The sequence below is a fragment of the Lolium perenne genome, chromosome 7, assembly GCF_019359855.2.
Source record: "Lolium perenne isolate Kyuss_39 chromosome 7, Kyuss_2.0, whole genome shotgun sequence".
NCBI lineage: Eukaryota > Viridiplantae > Streptophyta > Magnoliopsida > Poales > Poaceae > Lolium > Lolium perenne.
In genome coordinates this window covers 258,087,423-258,104,438 of record NC_067250.2, presented here as the reverse complement: position 1 = coordinate 258,104,438, position 17,016 = coordinate 258,087,423, and the positions used below count along the sequence as shown (strand labels likewise).

Genomic DNA, 17,016 nt, shown 5'->3' with positions numbered 1-17,016 from the left:
AAACTCGAAGTGTCCTACCATGACATCCTAGTGAAGTTGTGAACCAAGTGTGCTACTCTGGTCATGTGTGTTTTGGCAGTTTGGGAAGATGTCTCACTTTTTTTTTGTTTTTTTTGGCTACTAGGAGAAGGTCTCACTTGTGATCTGAAAAAAACTGAAAGCCAAGAGGAGGAACAGAACGAGCAAGGAATAACCACTGGCGCACACTGCAAGTAATATCCCCCGACTCGCGAATATTCCGCTCATGCCTTCCTCCTCTCCGCATATCCTCTCCCCTTCCCTTTCCCCTCTATTTCACCACCCCCATTCGCTCCGCCGCAACCACAATCCCTCGATCCGCATCGCCATTGGAGATCGACCGAGAATCAATCCGATTGTTTGCTCCCGCGCGGGATGAAGTTCGGCAAGAGCCTGAGCAGCCAGATCGTGGAGACGCTGCCGGAGTGGCGCGACAAGTTCCTCTCCTACAAGGACCTCAAGAAGCGCCTCAAACTCATCGGCGGCACCGACGGCGATGAGCGCCAGGCCAAGCGGGCCCGCGTCTCGGAGGATGGCGACGAGGCCGCGGCGGCCGCCCCGGAGATGACGCCGGAGGAGGCGGAGTTCATGCGCCTCCTGGAGGCGGAGCTCGACAAGTTCAATTCCTTCTTCGTCGAGAAGGAGGAGGAGTACATCATCCGCCAGAAGGTTCGCCACCCACCCACCCATTCATCCGCCCGCTCCTCCGATTCGCCATTCGATTTTTCCTCTGTACCGCGTCCCGTGATCTGATTGCGGTTGCCGTGGAGCAGGAGCTGCAGGACAGGGTGGCGAGGGCGGCCGGGATGGACTCCAGGGAGGAGCTGCTGCGCGTGCACAAGGAGATCGTCGACTTCCACGGCGAGATGGTGCTGCTCGAGAACTACAGCGCCCTCAACTACACCGGTGAGCACTTCCACTTCCTTCCCCCTTTCAGGTCGATGCATGGCGTCACCTGCACTTGTTGCTACGCGGTTTCAGAATTATTGGTACCTTTTGAGGATGTGTTGGTGGTGCCTTAGTATCCCCTTTGGGAATTGCTTGTGCGTGTGGTGGGTGGGAATGGAGAAGGAAACTGGTTCAAATTCGGCAATCGGGTAATTTAGGGCGCATCGTAAAGCGGGGGCGCTGAGAGTGAGCTTCCGTGAACATGAGTCAAGGAAAGGGTGACTACTTACCGTGGCTCCGAGTAGCTATGCCTCCCTTGTCAGTGACTGGAGCACCCGTGTCGCTGTCAACGCGAATGGATCCTTGTTCCGCCGTTGAATTTTCACATGGCCCCGACTATTGACAAATATATAAATGCTCGACGATAAATCGCGGTGGCATGATATATTAGCACTTTGATTTCTCGCGAGAAATCGGCGATTTCTTGGCTTCTCGCACACGTCCATATATTTTGTTCATTTTGAAGCACACTATGTTTCTTTCTCCCACTATCTGAAATGGCCCTGATAGGATTTACATCTGTCTGTTTAAACAAAATTTTATCTGCCTTGCCATCAAAATCAATTAAATGTTCCTAGTAGAGGGTCTAGACAGTATAAACATGAAAAAAAAATACTCCACTAGAACATAAGTTTGCAGTAGGCTGATATGCATCTCGCGCTGTTTTATGGCTTCTGAATGCACATAACACAACTTCTTGCCATTCAAAATGGAGTGTTGCAATTCATACTAAAAATATTGTTTGCTTACTCACATGGCGTCATGATGACATTGTATTACGCACTAGATTTATGCATTTCCTTGCCAGACTGTCTTGCAATCAGCTTATGTAGTGCGTGTGCAAACTAGTCCTTCAGCTTGAGTAACCTTATCTCCTCTTTGTCAATATTTATGCATCGAGTGTGAAAAAAACTGATCTGATCAGTCAGGTCGTTGGTAGATCATATGATTTGTTTTTCCCCATTTTTTTGGTGTTGCTCAAATTCTTCCACAATTCAAAGAAGTGCTATATAAGCTGCACCTACAATGCGTGATCTATTTTCTAGTGCTACTTTGGTGCCTGTAATGAACTTGAGGTCAAGCAGTAGTTTGTTTTGCTGTTATATGTGCCTCTGCATTTAGTGGACATGATGTGGCCAGACCACTCAATCTGATATGAGCTTCTAGCTCCTGCAATGTGTCAATACAACAATGCAAGTTGTTGGCATCACAGAGCTATGAACCATACTTTTGTGATCTGTCCATGTTAAAAAAGTAGCACCACTATTTCTGACTCGATGTTGTTGTTTGACCTGTAGGAAATAAAATGTTTTTTCTAAGATGGAGATGTCACGGTTCATTTCTTTTTGGCTGTAGAGAACAATTTGGCCCTACAAGTTGACTAAACAAGAAGCACTTCTATTCTATTGTCAAGCATCTGCTCGTGAACATTTGTTTCGTGAGACAGTCCACCGATTTTTCAATAAAGTGACTTAGAACTTCTTATTAGATTGGGGTAATCAACTAATGGAGTCTGGTCACTTTCTTAAAGTTCAGTTCACTTTCTGATTGTGAGTGTGACACATACAGCTTTGCCATTTTGAAGTTTGTGTGGAATTATGACAACATGCATGCCAGATGCATGTTTCTTGTATACTTCACCCGAATGTTTCACATTTGTGGCTGTTGCCATTTTTTCTTGCGGTGCTAGACAGCTAGTCTGCTTGTATGCTTCTATGAGCATGAAACTATTTCTAGTTTTTTGTTACTGTTTGAAATTATTCAGTCACCAAATTGTGCCCAATGTAATGTTGGTCTTAATTCCTTTGAATTATCTACGATGCTTATGTTCCCTTTTGCCATTACAGGACTGGTCAAGATTCTCAAGAAGTATGACAAGAGAACTGGGGCTCTGATCCGTCTCCCCTTCATTCAGAATGTGCTGCTTCAGCCTTTCTTCACCACTGACCTCCTGTACCAGCTTGTGAAGGAGTGCGAGGCCATGCTCGACCAGCTCCTACCATCGAACAAGCCATCTGTATCAAATGAAGATGGAAAAGAAGATATCAACACTGAGGACAAGCCTCTGAACCCCAGTTCCTCCTTGGGTACCAGCGGATGCATTCCAGAGCTTGATGAGATTGAGTTCATGGAGAGCATGTACATGAAGAGCACCGTTGCGGCGCTTAGATCTCTGAAAGAGATTCGGAGCAAAAGCTCAACAGTCAGTGCGTTCTCGCTGCCACCTCTTCAGGCCAACAATGCAGCAGAAGAGCAGGAAAGGTGGAAGAAGATATCTGTGATCGAGCAGGCTGCCAAATGACATGACCGCCACTTGGTATATGACACCTATTACTCATTCCGACCATAATCTTGACGATCGCTGCTGAAGAAAGAACTGGGATCTGACTCCCTGTTTCATATTCTGTAATTTGTAAAATTCGAGGATTCCTAACGGCTGTAAAATGGTGGAGATGTACAATACACATTGGTAAATCATATAACGCCATCATAACTGTCAGAGTCGATATACATGGTTTTGATTACTACTGTGAATTCAATCATGTACTTTTGCTGTTATTTGGTCTGTCACACAAGTCTTTAGTACAGAGCTGGTTTATTGATTGCACATACAGTAGTTGATTTTTGATCTATTCGTTTCAGACTTTGTACAAAATAATTTTTGTCTTTGATGAAATGGTGTTGCTCTCTGAAGCTTGTTGGGTGGGTGTATATTGTATAGGAGTACTCCTAGTATATTGCTTTGCTAGGGCCCAGCCCTCTTATGTTCTGCTTTGGTACTGCAGCCGAGTAGCACCACCAGTGTTATTAGGAACCCGTGTTTAGACGGTATCAGAACTACTCCCTCCGTTCATAAATAGACGCCAAAGATTTGTCTAAATTCTGATGTATCTATACATTAAATTGTGGCTAGATATATTCAAATTTAGACAAACTTTTGACATCTATTTATGAACAGATGTAGTAGTATTATTTTCTTTATGATCAGATTTAGGGCTCTTCGATTCGCAGATTTAGAAAAAGAAGAATAGTACAAGATTGCTTGTCAAGTGGATCCTACGGCTTTGAATCAATGCAAAATTTTCTATGAAATGTAATGCCGAAAGTTTCTTAGATTTTTTTCCCAATGGATAACAAACCTAAAAATCAAACAACCTGAAAAACTCCAAATTATTTTAAATCTTAAACATTCCTATTAGGATCCTTCCGATCAAAGAGACCTTATATACTGTAGTAACCCCTAGGCATCAAGTCCTCCCGGTGCACTGCATCGTTTTGTCCATTTCAAAGTTGCCAAACATTGCGACATTCATATTACATGCATCTATTACGTCATAAAATTTCATAAGCAAACTTAGCATGTAGCCATCGATCCGAACAAAAATTTAGGGTTAACTTGGTTTTGCTAACTCCCCCTTCAAAGAACTTGGTTCTCACTCGTGTCCCATCGATCCGATGTTGACATCCATCCATTTTTCCATTAAAGAAAACTTTGATCAAACTGTTGAGTTTAGTGCTCTCCGAACAACTTCAACGCTGTTGCCAAAAAAAATCACAAAAGTACCACTCGTTTGCAAGTGTATTAATACTATTTGCACCTGTATATTCGTGCAAATAGAAACACCAATTTTTTTTAAGAAACATAGTACAAACAAAGACGCTGGCGGATTGGACCTTGAAATTGACGAAGTCACCACAGTCGCCTCGTTGTCGACGGAAACATCGTCTCCTATTGAATGACTATTCCACCTTTATGAGACACACAGATGTCAAACCTAAGATTTGAACTCTGGTGGGCTGGAGGTACAACTACCCTCCTAACCACCCAACCTCAGTTTGGTTGTTATTTTAACTCAACGTTATTATTATTTTGCATCCATGAGTGAATTCTTTTCCACTAATGTTTACTAATTCTCATGTATTACAATCTATGTACGTGATGTTTACTTTGGAGAATTTTGGTATTTTATAAGACAGGCAGTACCCTCTCATGGATTTGTACCTTTCTGTTTTTTCCCCTTCAAACAAACCTAGGGTATGCATTTTGCAATGAAAACCCTTTTGAAGACCGCCCTAGCCTTAGTTTGGTCTATTTCAGAAAACAAGTGTTGCTGAAGTTATTTATGCATTGCAATTGTTTTTGGAAAATAAACAACATTTAAATACTGTAATTTCAAATACACTTGCAATTTTTCACGAAAAAGGACGAAATCAGAGCACTACTATTTTCAAATTTATCTCATTATTATTTTGTAGAACCAGAAATGAGAACATTTATCACAGGATTTTGCAGATTCAGAGGTCAGTCGCACATGTACATATAGGAAAATTTGGAATTGCTCTTTTTTGAAATGTTTAAACGAAGGGGTCGCTAAAGCATGAGAGCTCAAGTTCATTTTCCATTTCCCGGCCCATGAACTTTCTAGCCTTGCTACACTACTCCGTTAAACGCTCAAAGCTGATTACAAAAAAGCCCAACTGAAGTATCGGGATAGTGCAATCGTCACAACGCAACGCCCAAGTCACTGAAACCCTCCAACCCAAACCGAACGCCGCCGCACCGCCCGCTCCTCGTCGCCGCCGCCATGCCGCCGCGCAAGCGCCCCCTAGAACCGTCCTCAGGCATGCCACCGCCACCGGACGTGAAGCCCGTCATCCCCGCGGCGAAGCCCGCCGCCGCTCCCGCCCCCGCCGACGCGCCGGAGATACCGCCCATCTCCGCCGCCATCCTCAACAACCTGCCCCCGTCGGAGCGCGACGTCTACAAGCGCGTCTACCTGGCGGGCAACAAGGGCATGTGGAGCCAGGACCTGCGGCGCGCGACGCAGCTGACCACGGCCAGCCTCAGCAAGTCCACCCGCGCGCTGGTCCAGCGGGGCATCCTCAAGGAGGTCACGGACGTGCGCCACCGCGCCAAGAAGGTGTTCATGGACGCGCGCATCGAGCCCGCCCCGGAGATCACCGGCGGCACCTGGTACCACAACGGCCAGCTCGACACCGACGCCGTCGCCGCCGTGCGCCGCAGGTGCCTCGACCAGATTGACAGGCTCGGCGCCGCCACCCCGGACATGGTCCACAAGGGCGTCGAGAGGGACGACCCCAGGGCCGGCTACACCATCGACCAGATCAGGGACATCCTGCAGACCATGGCGCTCGACAGGGTGCTGGAGGAGCGCAAGAGCACTGGGGAGGGCGAGTTCAGCGCCGTCAGGGCCGGAAGGGTCTGCTACCGGAGGGGCGGCGCGCCGCAGGGCGGTATGATGGAGGGGATCCCCTGCGGGGTTTGCCCCAGGATGGACGAGTGCTCGCCGGATGGGGTCATCTCGCCCACCACCTGTGTCTACTACAAGAAGTGGCTGCAGATGGACTTCTAGCTAGGCGGTGAGCCCTCTTCTGCATATCAACTGTGCTAGGATGGATTGCTGAATCCAATTTCAGATTGCTGAATTGGCGTTAGCTTACACTTGTGGTAGCTTCTCAAGTGTTTGGTGTAGCTTCTTGAAAAGGTGCAGTACTGCAGTTGAACAACCCAGTAGCCGTAGAGTAGAGTCATTATCCATCATGAACAAATCCTATAGCATCTGCACTTGCTCAATTAAGTTCAGTATTGTAAACTTTGACAGATTCGGTCAACTCACAACCATGATATAAATTATATACTTCTGTTAGCATGCTGTTCTTAGAGCATCTCCAGTCGCGTCCCCCAAACCGCGCCGGATCGAGCGTTTGGGGGACGTGTTTTGTTCGTGCCGCGTTTGGGGGACGTCGCTCCCCAGCCGCGTCCCCCAAACGCCGCCCCCAAATGAATATTTGTGCACGAAAATAAAGGTTTTCATTCAATTTTGATTATATATTACAAAGTTTGAATGAAAACGGCTAGATTTCATCTAAACCTAGACTACTGACCGCCCGGCGGCGCGTTCGACGGCCCCGCCCGTCGTCCGCCTCCCTACGCCGCAGCTCCTCCTGCGCGCGCCTCCTCTCCTTGCGTTCGGCGGTGGCCGAGACGGTGCCGCTCCCGCCGCGCGTCCTCCGCCGTCCCTCGCTGCGCCGCTCGGAGGGAGAGCTCGATGGCGCGACGAATATGCGCCTCTTCGAGGGCACGGGCGTCGTCCTGGAGCTTCTTCTCCGACTCGAAGGACTCGACGAGGGCGCGTTGTTGATCGGCCGTCTCGTCCGGGTGCGGCCCGTCGTCGTCGGACCACTCGAACTCTGCCGTCGTCGTCGTCCTCCACCTCGGTCTCCTCCGCCTCGGCCTCCTCCTCCTCCATTGGCGCCTCCTCCTCCACATCTGTTGGCGCCTCCATCATCGCCGCCGCAAACGCGTCGGCCGCCGCCAATCGCTTCCGCCTCGCTCCCCATAGCGCCGTAGCGCCTCCCCGCTTGTCGACGCTCCTCCGCCGTCGCTGTCGCTGGAGCTCGATCGACTCACGCCGCCGGTGCTCGATCGAGTCACGCCGTTCACGGAACAGCACTCGCCGCTCATCGCGCCGGCGCCGGCGCTCGTCGCCCATCGCTGCTCCATCTCCTCCCGATGCCGCGCCGCCGCGCCTCTTGTCCCGTCGAGGCGTCGAACGCCGCAACGGTGTCGCACGGGCTGCTCTGCCACGCGCCTGCCGCTGCGGCCTCCTCGAGCTGCGGAGGCGAGGGCGGAGAACGCCGCTAGATCCGCCGCCGCTGCGCCTCACGCCGCCGGCGGGCCTCCTCCTCGAGTGCCTCCTCGAGTGCCGCCGCACGCCGCTGCCGGCTCGTCAATGGAGGAGACGGCGGTGGAGGGAAGTGGCCATCGCCGGGGCGGTTCGCCATTGCCACTGGTGATGGAGGAGACGGCTGTGGAGCGACGAGGGCTGTGTTTGTTGCCGGCGGGGTGCGGTGGCTACCATTGATGAGCCGGGAGACCTTTTATAGACGCCGGCGTCAGGAAGAAAGCGCGGGAACAGACGAGAAGAGGCGGGAAGATCGCGCGGGAACGGGCGGTGGCGTGCGAACGCCGGCGACGCGTGGAGGCTGCGCAGCACAGACGAGACGTCTCGCCTGCCCCTCCGTCGCCATTAAGGCAAAGATGCCGCTGCGCGCGAATAACTTCCGTCGCGAGGTAGGCGACGGTTAGGTTAAAATTAACTGTGCCGCTGACGCGTCGGCCCCGCGCCTCCTCGCTTCTCATTTCGTTGTGTCCGGCGTCCCCGGAGCGTCCCCTGTGGGACGGGGACGGGCTCGGGGCGCCGGACACCGTATCGGGCCGCGCCGGACAAAAAAGGGCTTTGGGGGACGCGGCTGGAACGCTTTTTCTGTCCGGCGCGCCCCAAATCCCTTTGGGGGACGGTTTGGGGGACGCGACTGGAGATGGTCTTATAGCCAAGATGTTGTATATAAGGTCCTAGTTGCCCACCTAGGGTGGGATTGGTTGCTCGGGCCAAATTTTGTGCTCCCGGGGCAGGGCCGGGGCATGGGCCATGGGAGAATGGCACTTGAGCCATGTTCTCCACTTCGTTTGGTTGCCCACAATCCATTTTCTTGCATGAGGTGAAAAAAAAAATCCACATTAGCTCCGGTGATGTAATGTGTTAGTGATGTTCCTATCACCTTTTTTCAACATGGTGGTAGACTTACCTCGTACACCACTCACATGACATAGAGATTAAGAATTCAGATCTATTCATCTACTAGTGTCGAAACAGAAAACTTACAACACGAGTTGTGGAAAATGGCGAGATGAAGCTAGTCTTTGTAGGAAATTTCAAATGGTCGACCATGTGCCATCAATTTAATAAAATTCATCTAAAAGAGCTCGAAACATGAACACACAATTGAGAAGATACAGTTAACGGAACTCGGAAATGTTTGTCGGAATGGAAGCACAGTCTATGCGCAAGATTTTCATGTAGACCTCGTCATGAATCGAAGCACAATTTTGTTGATCAGAAAGGATAAGTTGTCCATGTTCAAATGGCTGACCATGTTTGATCAATTTTACCATTTTGGATGGTTGACCATGTTCGATCAATTTGACGAAATTCGTTTAGAAAAGCTCCAAACAAGAAGATGAAATTGGAGGTTTACATTTAGTGAAACTCAGAACCGATTGTTAGAATGGAATCATAATATCATATCATCGACACGCATTTCTTCGTGTAGAGCTTATTTTGAATCCAAGCATGGCTGTCTGTAGAGCTTAAGGAAGGTGAGCACAACAAATCACCCGCATGCTCATGTACACAGGCTGCATCGCTGGAGCCACCCACTTGCCATCGCTGCAGAGGCCCGGGAGGTGCTTTAAAGCGTGTGCAGGCCACAATGTAGAGCTAGCCCAGCCATCCAATTATCATGATTGTGTTACCCGAAGGCCTGGCTAGCCTTCATGCGAGGTACCAAACACGTACCAGGTATTGCCTATTATTATCTTGCATTCCGTGAAGCCTTTTCTTGCCTAGATTTACCATTCCACACATATTGGTTCTGGGTAAACTTGCGGGTAGTACTTTTGCTATCACTGCTGAAAGGTTTGTTCTGTTGATAAGTGAAAGCAATTGAAGTCTTTAGGCATTTTTTTGTTGTCTATCTGTTGGTGTAGGCCCTTACCCTTGTAATTGTTGAATTTGAGTTTGACTAGTGTCTTGTTGCTTTGTCAATAAGGCATAGGTGTCATATGTACATCTCTCTGTAGGATTGTTTAATTGGTGGTCGATTGTGTTCTCACATAACTTGTTGTTTATTAATGGAAGTAGGCCCTTTCTGAACTAGTAACGTGCAGGAATGTTTAATTAGTGATCGATTGTGTTCCTTTCACATAACTTGTTTGTCTATTAATGGAAGTAGGCCCTTTCTGAACTGGAAACAGGGTTAAGGCTGTATTCAGATCACTGGCACGAATTGTGTTACTATCATACTACTATGACAGTCCACAATTGATGACTGTAGTGTGCATCTGTCATCTAAACAGTTTGTCTGATTTTCCTTCCACATGATCCATCTATGTGATTCTTACCCTTGGTGGAATTCCTAATACTCAGTTAACTGTATGATTCTATTAATTTGATGGGCTCGATTTTGGTGCTCACCACTAGAACCCATCTGCACCCACTTCTTGTAGTCAAAAGTACTATGCCTTAAAAAGACATTAAGGACATCTCCAGCGGCCGACAGCGGCCGACGCAAACGGATGTTTTGTGTCCGTTTTGGTCTGCGCGGACAAAAAAAGGGTTGAAGAAAATAGTTGCCACATGAAGAAAATAGTTGCTCGTGTAAAAGCAATATCTTCTATTTGACTTATCTAGCTGTGTCTTGTCTTGCACATACTCGGGTCGGTGAGCGGTTCATCTTCGATTGGCATGGTCCTTTGGATGTATCCGTTTGGATGCATTTATGGCCCAAATTTGGGGCAGGTTTGCGTCCAGGTGCCCGCGCGTCCCTATGTCCGTCAAGAAGCATCTCCTCCTTCTCCTCCGTAAATTAATGCATTGCCCATATGGCCGCAATGTGCTAGCCACACAAAAGGCATCTTCCTCTCTCTCCTCCCCTAATTAATGCATGACACATATGGGCCTGCCCTTGCCCATGTTAGGGCATCTCCAACGGGGCGACGCAAATCGGACGCCCAAATTGTCCGCGTGCGTCCGTTTGCGTCGCCCCGTGGACGCGAGAATGACCGTTTTTGTCCGCCCGTCCGTTTGCACCTGGGGTGCCTCCAGCGGCCCGACGCATTTCCGCGTCGGCATGAATTAGGATGTTTGAAAACAATAAAATAAACATTTTCAACGAAGGCATAGTTATTACATTCAAATTTTAAAAAGTCCTAATGAAAATAAGATGGTATTCCTCTAGGCATTGTCTTCATGGCTAGCCAAAGCCCACTGATGCTCAATCAGATCCGTCTGCAAGCGTTTGCACACGACATCGTCAGTGACTTCTACATTCATATGCAGATAGTCCTCCCAAGATAAAGCCCCAGGGATTGGCTCAACCAGCTCACCTTGGAAATCCCACGGACGCTCGTTCTCAACGATCATGTTGTGCATGATCACGCAGCATGTCATCACCTCATGCATTGTCTTCAGCAACCATGTTCTTGCCGGGTGACGGAAAATTGCCCACCGAGCTTGGAGCACACCAAATCCTCGCTCCACATCTTTCCTGCAAGCCTCTTGCATCTTGGCAAACCTCCTAGTCTTCTCCGAGTTTGGATTACGGATACTCTTCACCAGTGTGGCCACTCTGTTGCGCGGCAGGTTTTTTGAGCGACCCTTGACAGCCGGTGCACTGGCGCCTGGTTTGAAGTGAACTCGTGGAGGAGACTCCTCATCAGAAGAGGAGTCAACGACCTCCGCGCGGAACTTGTCCACTGCCACATGTCCATCTGCGTGGGTACAAACTACGGATCAATGGCCGCACACAATAGCGCCGAAAACACGACTAAGAAACCTACCGGTGCAATTGATCGAACAGGTCGTGGGCGGCGAGGTCGGGCGGCGCAACCGGCAGTGTTTGGCTCCAAAACAACGCGATAGGTGCGCGCCGGAGCCTACCCTGAGTACGATCCTGCTCTCCCGCGCGGTCTCCCGCGCGGCGATAACCGAGCCAACGGCGAGTGGGTGCGGCGGGTGGGTTGGGGTGGTGGCGTCGCACTATGGCAGCAAAGAAGGAGAAAAAGAAGTTAGTTGAAGCGCTCGATTTCGCTGTCCTTGGCATGCGGGGCCGGGTAAGAAAAGAAGGATGCTCGGCGCGTCCACGCAGCGTCCGCGGAGACGCAAACATGACGCATATTTGGGCCAGGTATGCGTCGCTGCGGACGGGCCGGTCACTTTGCGTCGCCCCGCTGGAGCAGGGCCCAGACGCATTTTCGGTCACGGCGGACGCAAACGGTCGCTCAGCGTCCGTTTGCGTCGCCCCGTTGGAGATGCCCTTAGATGCAGTCAAAAAAGGGCAGGGCCGCTGGGACAGGGGTGGAAGCAAACGTACATGGACACAAAAGTAGCTCCTTGTCCGTTTGCGCTCCTTGTCCGTTTGCGTCCACCCCTGCACCAGCGGCCCTGCCGTTTTTTACCACATCTGACATTTGCAAGGGCAGGCTGTATGGGCCATGCATTAATTAGGGAAGGAGAGAGAAGGGAAGATCCCTTTTGTGTGGCTGGTACATGGCAAGGGCAGACCGTATGTGCCATGCATTAATTTAGGGAGGAGAGGGAGGGGGGATGTTTTTTGACGGACACAGGGATGCGCGGACAGTGTCTGCGTCCAAACGGACAGGCTGGTCACTTTGCGTCAGGCCGCTAGGCTGTGGGCAGACCCTTCTTTTGTCTGCGCAGACCAAAATGGACACAAAACGTCCGTTTGCGTTGGGCTGCGGAGATGCCCTAAGAGCCTATTATTTTCAGGCCACATTTTCAATGCCAACTACTGCGGTTAAAACTGTAGTGTCTTACCTTAAAAAGGCAGTAAGAGCCCGTTCAAAACACAGTAATTTTCAACTCAACCATTCCATTCCCGTTTCCCTTGCGGGAAATGGAAATATCAATTTGCATGCCAACTGGGCCCCTGAAGCACTAACTGAAGACATCGCACTGCAGTAAGAACACTAAACCACCAATTACAAGAAGGAGAACAATAAAATTTATGTGACTGAGAACATTTTCCATTTAGCTTCTTCCAATATTGGTGATGCCATTAGGCTTCAAAAGTATCAGAGAACATTTATTAATCAGTACAGCCTGATCCTTGTGGTTATGTTCTGCTGGCACATAGGGCAGCAGACCAAAAAAATTCCAGTCATTGCAAGCCTTTGAATTATATATGTTAGCTATTAGCATATACAACAAGACTGAGGAAATGCTCCGAGGAAAGTAAGGGAAACTTCTCTTCACTTGATGTACACATCCAAATGCAAGATCTTCCAATTTATCCATACGTATAGCACATGACGCAAACAGCCAAAATTAGTTTCTATTCAGCTAAAGTTTAGAGGATCATGCAGTTAGCACTTAGCACAATGATCTGCAAGGGGCCACAAGATGCAAGTGCATGTGTCGAGTAGAATAGGAAGCTAAAGTCTATTATATTTTTGGCAGCTAAATTAGAATATTTCAGGGCATAAATAGTTTTAAAGGCAGACGCGAATTGTTGAGGATAAGCCAAATATAGTTATCGGTGTGGTTGAACTAGAAAATTCGAAGCACTATAGGCCCAGGGACATTTCCAGTAAAAATGCACACAATGTGCAAATTTTGTGAACATGTCTGTATCAGTTTTCCAAAAGAGATCTGAAAAAGCTACTGTAGAATGGTACGTTCTACATGATGCAAAAATTCAGCTTCAAATTCGAAGTACTTTGCAATAAGTATACGTCCCTCTTTTCTTCTATGGCGTGAAGTAACTTTGGAGTTCCAAATATGCATGGGTGTACAACATATAGTTCCTTATAGTAGTGAAATATTTGAGAACTTTTGGAACTTGTAAGCGCCATTTTGACAGCATTGTACATTTTCACCTAATAGTTCCCCATATAGTTCCACTGTATCAACTAGCTGCCCCAAGCCCCAGCATCCAAAAGTACTGCTAAAAAGGATTCCCTCAGGCTTTTTGGTGGTGTAGGTAATCAAAGTTGTAGTACACATTTTTTAATTTATCTATCCATATTTGGGTACGGGGTGGCGGGAATGCGGTATAAACACAAAAAGATACTACCTAAAAGTCTGCTTTGTAGAGAACATTCTGATGCGGAAGTGTCAGGTCTCCTTGTAGCTGCAGGCTGTTGCTGTTAGAAACTTTCTGATTCCTGAAAGCCACTTGTTTGTTTCCCAAGCTAATAAACACCAGATTGTTGGTCAAAGCTGGCAGACCTTGAATAAGGATTCCTTGTCGGTGGGGGCAGAGGAACTCTTGGAGGTATTCCTTGCTGACGAACCGACGACTGAAACAGAAGAGATTGAAGAAAGTGCTCAAATGGCATAACTATCGCCAAAAGGTCAAACAGTCTTTCTAATTGACTCAGGTGAGGTTGAAAAAACCTTAGGGTCAAGTGTTGCTTTATACTGTCTAGGAATTTCCATCAATGATGATAACAAAAATTCAGCCTCGTTCCTATCAGTTGCTATGCTCCTAGTCACAATGTCTGAAATTCACAAACTGCATTAAGTTTAGTATTCATGCACCTTTCTGTTATTGTGAAGCAGATTTTTTTTTCTAAAGGTCAGATGTAATTTGTAGGATAATCACCTGGAAATTATCAAATGAGCGAGCAGGTATGTTGTCGTCAAACTTATGCACCATATCCATGGTCCATCACCAATTCCAACAAGAACAATAGACAACAGGAAGTGGCTGGAACATTCTTACAAATAGGTGTTGTTGGCTGTAATTTCATTAGGAAATTTGGCTTGGCAGAATCTAAAGGTGTTACAGTAAAATCCTAAATCAACGTACCTAGCTTTCACTATAGCATCAGTTGTATCCCACTCTTGTGGACTTAACTGCCCAGACTGTATCCACACTTTGATTAACCTGTCAGCAGAAATTTAGCTAGACTTTTTTTTACTGGGGTTTTTAGCTACACTGAAAACTGGATATGCAAACAAGGCTATGCACGAGTTTTTCCCGACCACCATTTAACTAATAGGTTTTACATTAGTGAACAGAGGGAGTACATTAAGTGATTACTTAAACAAAGCAGCTAATCGAAGAGTTGGAACAATTTCTCTGCATCTTTTCAAGGCCTCTTTAAATCTGTTGCATAGTTGGTTGTTGCTCGTGATACTATTAGTTAGCTTAACACAAGATCCAAGTTCAAGCTACCTTAATTATCAACCTATTGTCTAATTGCAGCAACGGGGCCTTGAGACTTGCTTTATGAATTGGCTTTTATACTATCAACGCTTTATAGGGAAGTTTAAGGACTTGGAAGTTGGAGTGCACAAGTTACCACTATTTTCAGCACACAGACTATGAAGTTCAGTTCATGTTTTTGGGTTTGGTATTTCAGGTGGCGCGGACAGAGTAGGAAACCTGAGCTAGAAAACTACTACAGTTAGGGTCACCTATAGCCCTATTAGAATCGAGGGCAAACATCCTTCCCTGCATCACAATTCACAACAGTGCTATGGATGACATGGATTGTGTACTTTGTTTATCTTCATCTATCATCCTACTTTGAAAAGCGCTGAAAATAATTGTTCCCTGAGAGAAGAGCAGAGGGGCTCTTAAACAAAAATCATGTAAGGTGAGGCCGGTGAGGTTTATACTGCATATTGGTTGACCTCAATGTACATTAAGAGTCATCATGCTTTAGACATTTAGAATGTGGAATCAAGCTGAGTTGTATAACACTAGGCCCTTCTGAGATTTCTTATATTTCTGTTCCTCTATTATTGTTGTAAAAAAATAATTTTGTAAAGCCTTTGTCAACTCGAGGGAGGCTAAGGGTGTGCTGGAGATAATGTATCAAAAGTTTTAAACTTTTTGTAAAACTTACGCTACTGGAATATGTTTGTAAAATTTATTTTGTTTTTTGTAAACTAGAACAAAAAAACAAACACATTGCTCAGGCAGCAGGCGTTTTGGATATGTCAGGATATCTTCAGCAAATTATATAAAGTGCGCACATGGTAACGTTAAGCATTCTAAGGAAAGGTGTGGTTGCTTGTCTGTTCTTTTCAGCTTGAGACCATCAGGACTTCGCTCTATGCTGTATTTGCAAATTGAATATTGTTTGGTGGGCCGGAACCACACTAGTATGGACTTACTAGTGAGATCTGCCCTTTCAGGCCAGTGTTGTAGCCCCATATTCAGTTCTATGCCTGGCAGTATTTTTTTCTCCAAAGAATCTGGGGGTTGACCTGTATCAGTTCTTATGATTTGTGATATCCTTTGCCATCATTGATTTGCATGTAGATTAGCCACATTATTTTATTATTATTATTATCTTCATCTTTGTTTGCATGATTTGATATCTCAAGAACATTTCTTTTGATTTCAATCATGAATTGTAGTAACTAGTAAGTATTTCTCGATATTGTAATGACACTGAGCATGCTCATGTGAAAACACAAACCGAAGTTTCAAGATTTAGTGTTTGTTATATCAGAATTCAGATGGTTCTGACTCAATGCTCAGAGTAAGAAACAACTTTGTATCTCTACTAGTAGTACACTTAGCCTCACCTAGGAGTATCTTTGCAAAATATACTCACCTTCATCACAATCCAAACCAATGCTATCGATGGCATGGGTTATGTACTTTTGCTTATGAACTGAAAATGACAGTTCCTGATAAAAGAGAAGAGGAGCTCTTATTATGAAAAAAAGAAATGAAAGGTGGGGCTGGTGGCTGGTGAGGTTTATACTGTAATATTGGTTGACCTCCATCTATATTAAGCGTCATCATGATAAAGACATTTAGAATGTGAAATCAAGCTGGGCTGTGTAACACCAGGTCCTTCGTAGATTTCTTATATGTTTGCTCCTCTATCATTGTTGTAAAATAATAATTTTATAAGGTATTCCCTCGAGCCTTTGTCAACTCGTGGGAGGCTGCGGGTGTGCTGGAGATAATGTGTGATATGTTAAAAACTGTTTTAGTAATTTACCCTAGTAGAATATTGTTCTTCAATTTCCTTTGTTCTGTGGAACTGAAAGACTATCAATGTTCATCACGCGTGGCAGAACGTTTTGGATATGTCAGGATAAATCCAACAGGTTATAGAAAGTGTGCACATGTCAACTTTAAGCATTTCTTATGGAAGGCAAGATGTGGTTGTTTGTCTGTTCTTTTCAGCTTGCGACCTTCAGGATTTCGCAAAGAACTGTATTTGCAGTTTTGAATGTTGTTTGGCAGGCTCAAACTAACAAGTATTTTCAGTCTGTGTCCCTGGCTGTATTTTTGTGTACGAAGATTTGGGGTTGACCTGAACCAACTCCGACGAGTTGTATTATAACATCTGCATTTGATTGCTCCGCGTGTACTAGCTGTATTATTATCTGCCTGTGCAATGATTTGGTTTACCCATATCCCCCAAAGATGTCTCCGCTCCATCTGAAAAGCGAGCTTACAACAAATGTGAGG

General features: G+C 46.7%; 2 protein-coding genes across 7 annotated transcripts; both read left to right on the top strand.

Moving 5' to 3' along the window:
- The first annotated feature begins 226 nt into the window (after nucleotides 1-226).
- LOC127313532 (SPX domain-containing protein 1) lies at nucleotides 227-3,525 on the top strand. The gene is made up of 3 exons (XM_051344024.2): nucleotides 227-687; nucleotides 792-924; nucleotides 2,814-3,525. The coding sequence occupies exons 1-3, from the start codon at nucleotides 394-396 to the stop codon at nucleotides 3,266-3,268; spliced, it is 882 nt and encodes a 293-aa protein (XP_051199984.1). The 5' UTR covers nucleotides 227-393; the 3' UTR covers nucleotides 3,269-3,525.
- A 1,933-nt stretch (nucleotides 3,526-5,458) lies between these two features.
- LOC127313531 (uncharacterized) lies at nucleotides 5,459-15,281 on the top strand. Of its 6 annotated transcripts, none has more exons than XR_007859058.2 (3): nucleotides 5,459-6,348; nucleotides 9,187-9,350; nucleotides 14,939-15,281. XR_007859058.2 is itself a non-coding variant. In XM_051344020.2 (3 exons), exon 1 carries the CDS (start codon nucleotides 5,553-5,555, stop codon nucleotides 6,339-6,341), a length of 789 nt encoding a protein of 262 aa, XP_051199980.1. In that variant the 5' UTR covers nucleotides 5,459-5,552; the 3' UTR covers nucleotides 6,342-6,348; nucleotides 14,167-14,201; nucleotides 14,939-15,281. The 6 variants fall into 6 exon arrangements, 4 of the variants coding, with proteins under 4 accessions (XP_051199980.1, XP_051199982.1, XP_051199979.1 ...); XR_007859059.2 differs by lacking the exon at nucleotides 14,939-15,281 and adding an exon at nucleotides 14,782-14,927; XM_051344020.2 differs by lacking the exon at nucleotides 9,187-9,350 and adding an exon at nucleotides 14,167-14,201.
- The last annotated feature ends 1,735 nt before the right edge of the window (nucleotides 15,282-17,016 follow it).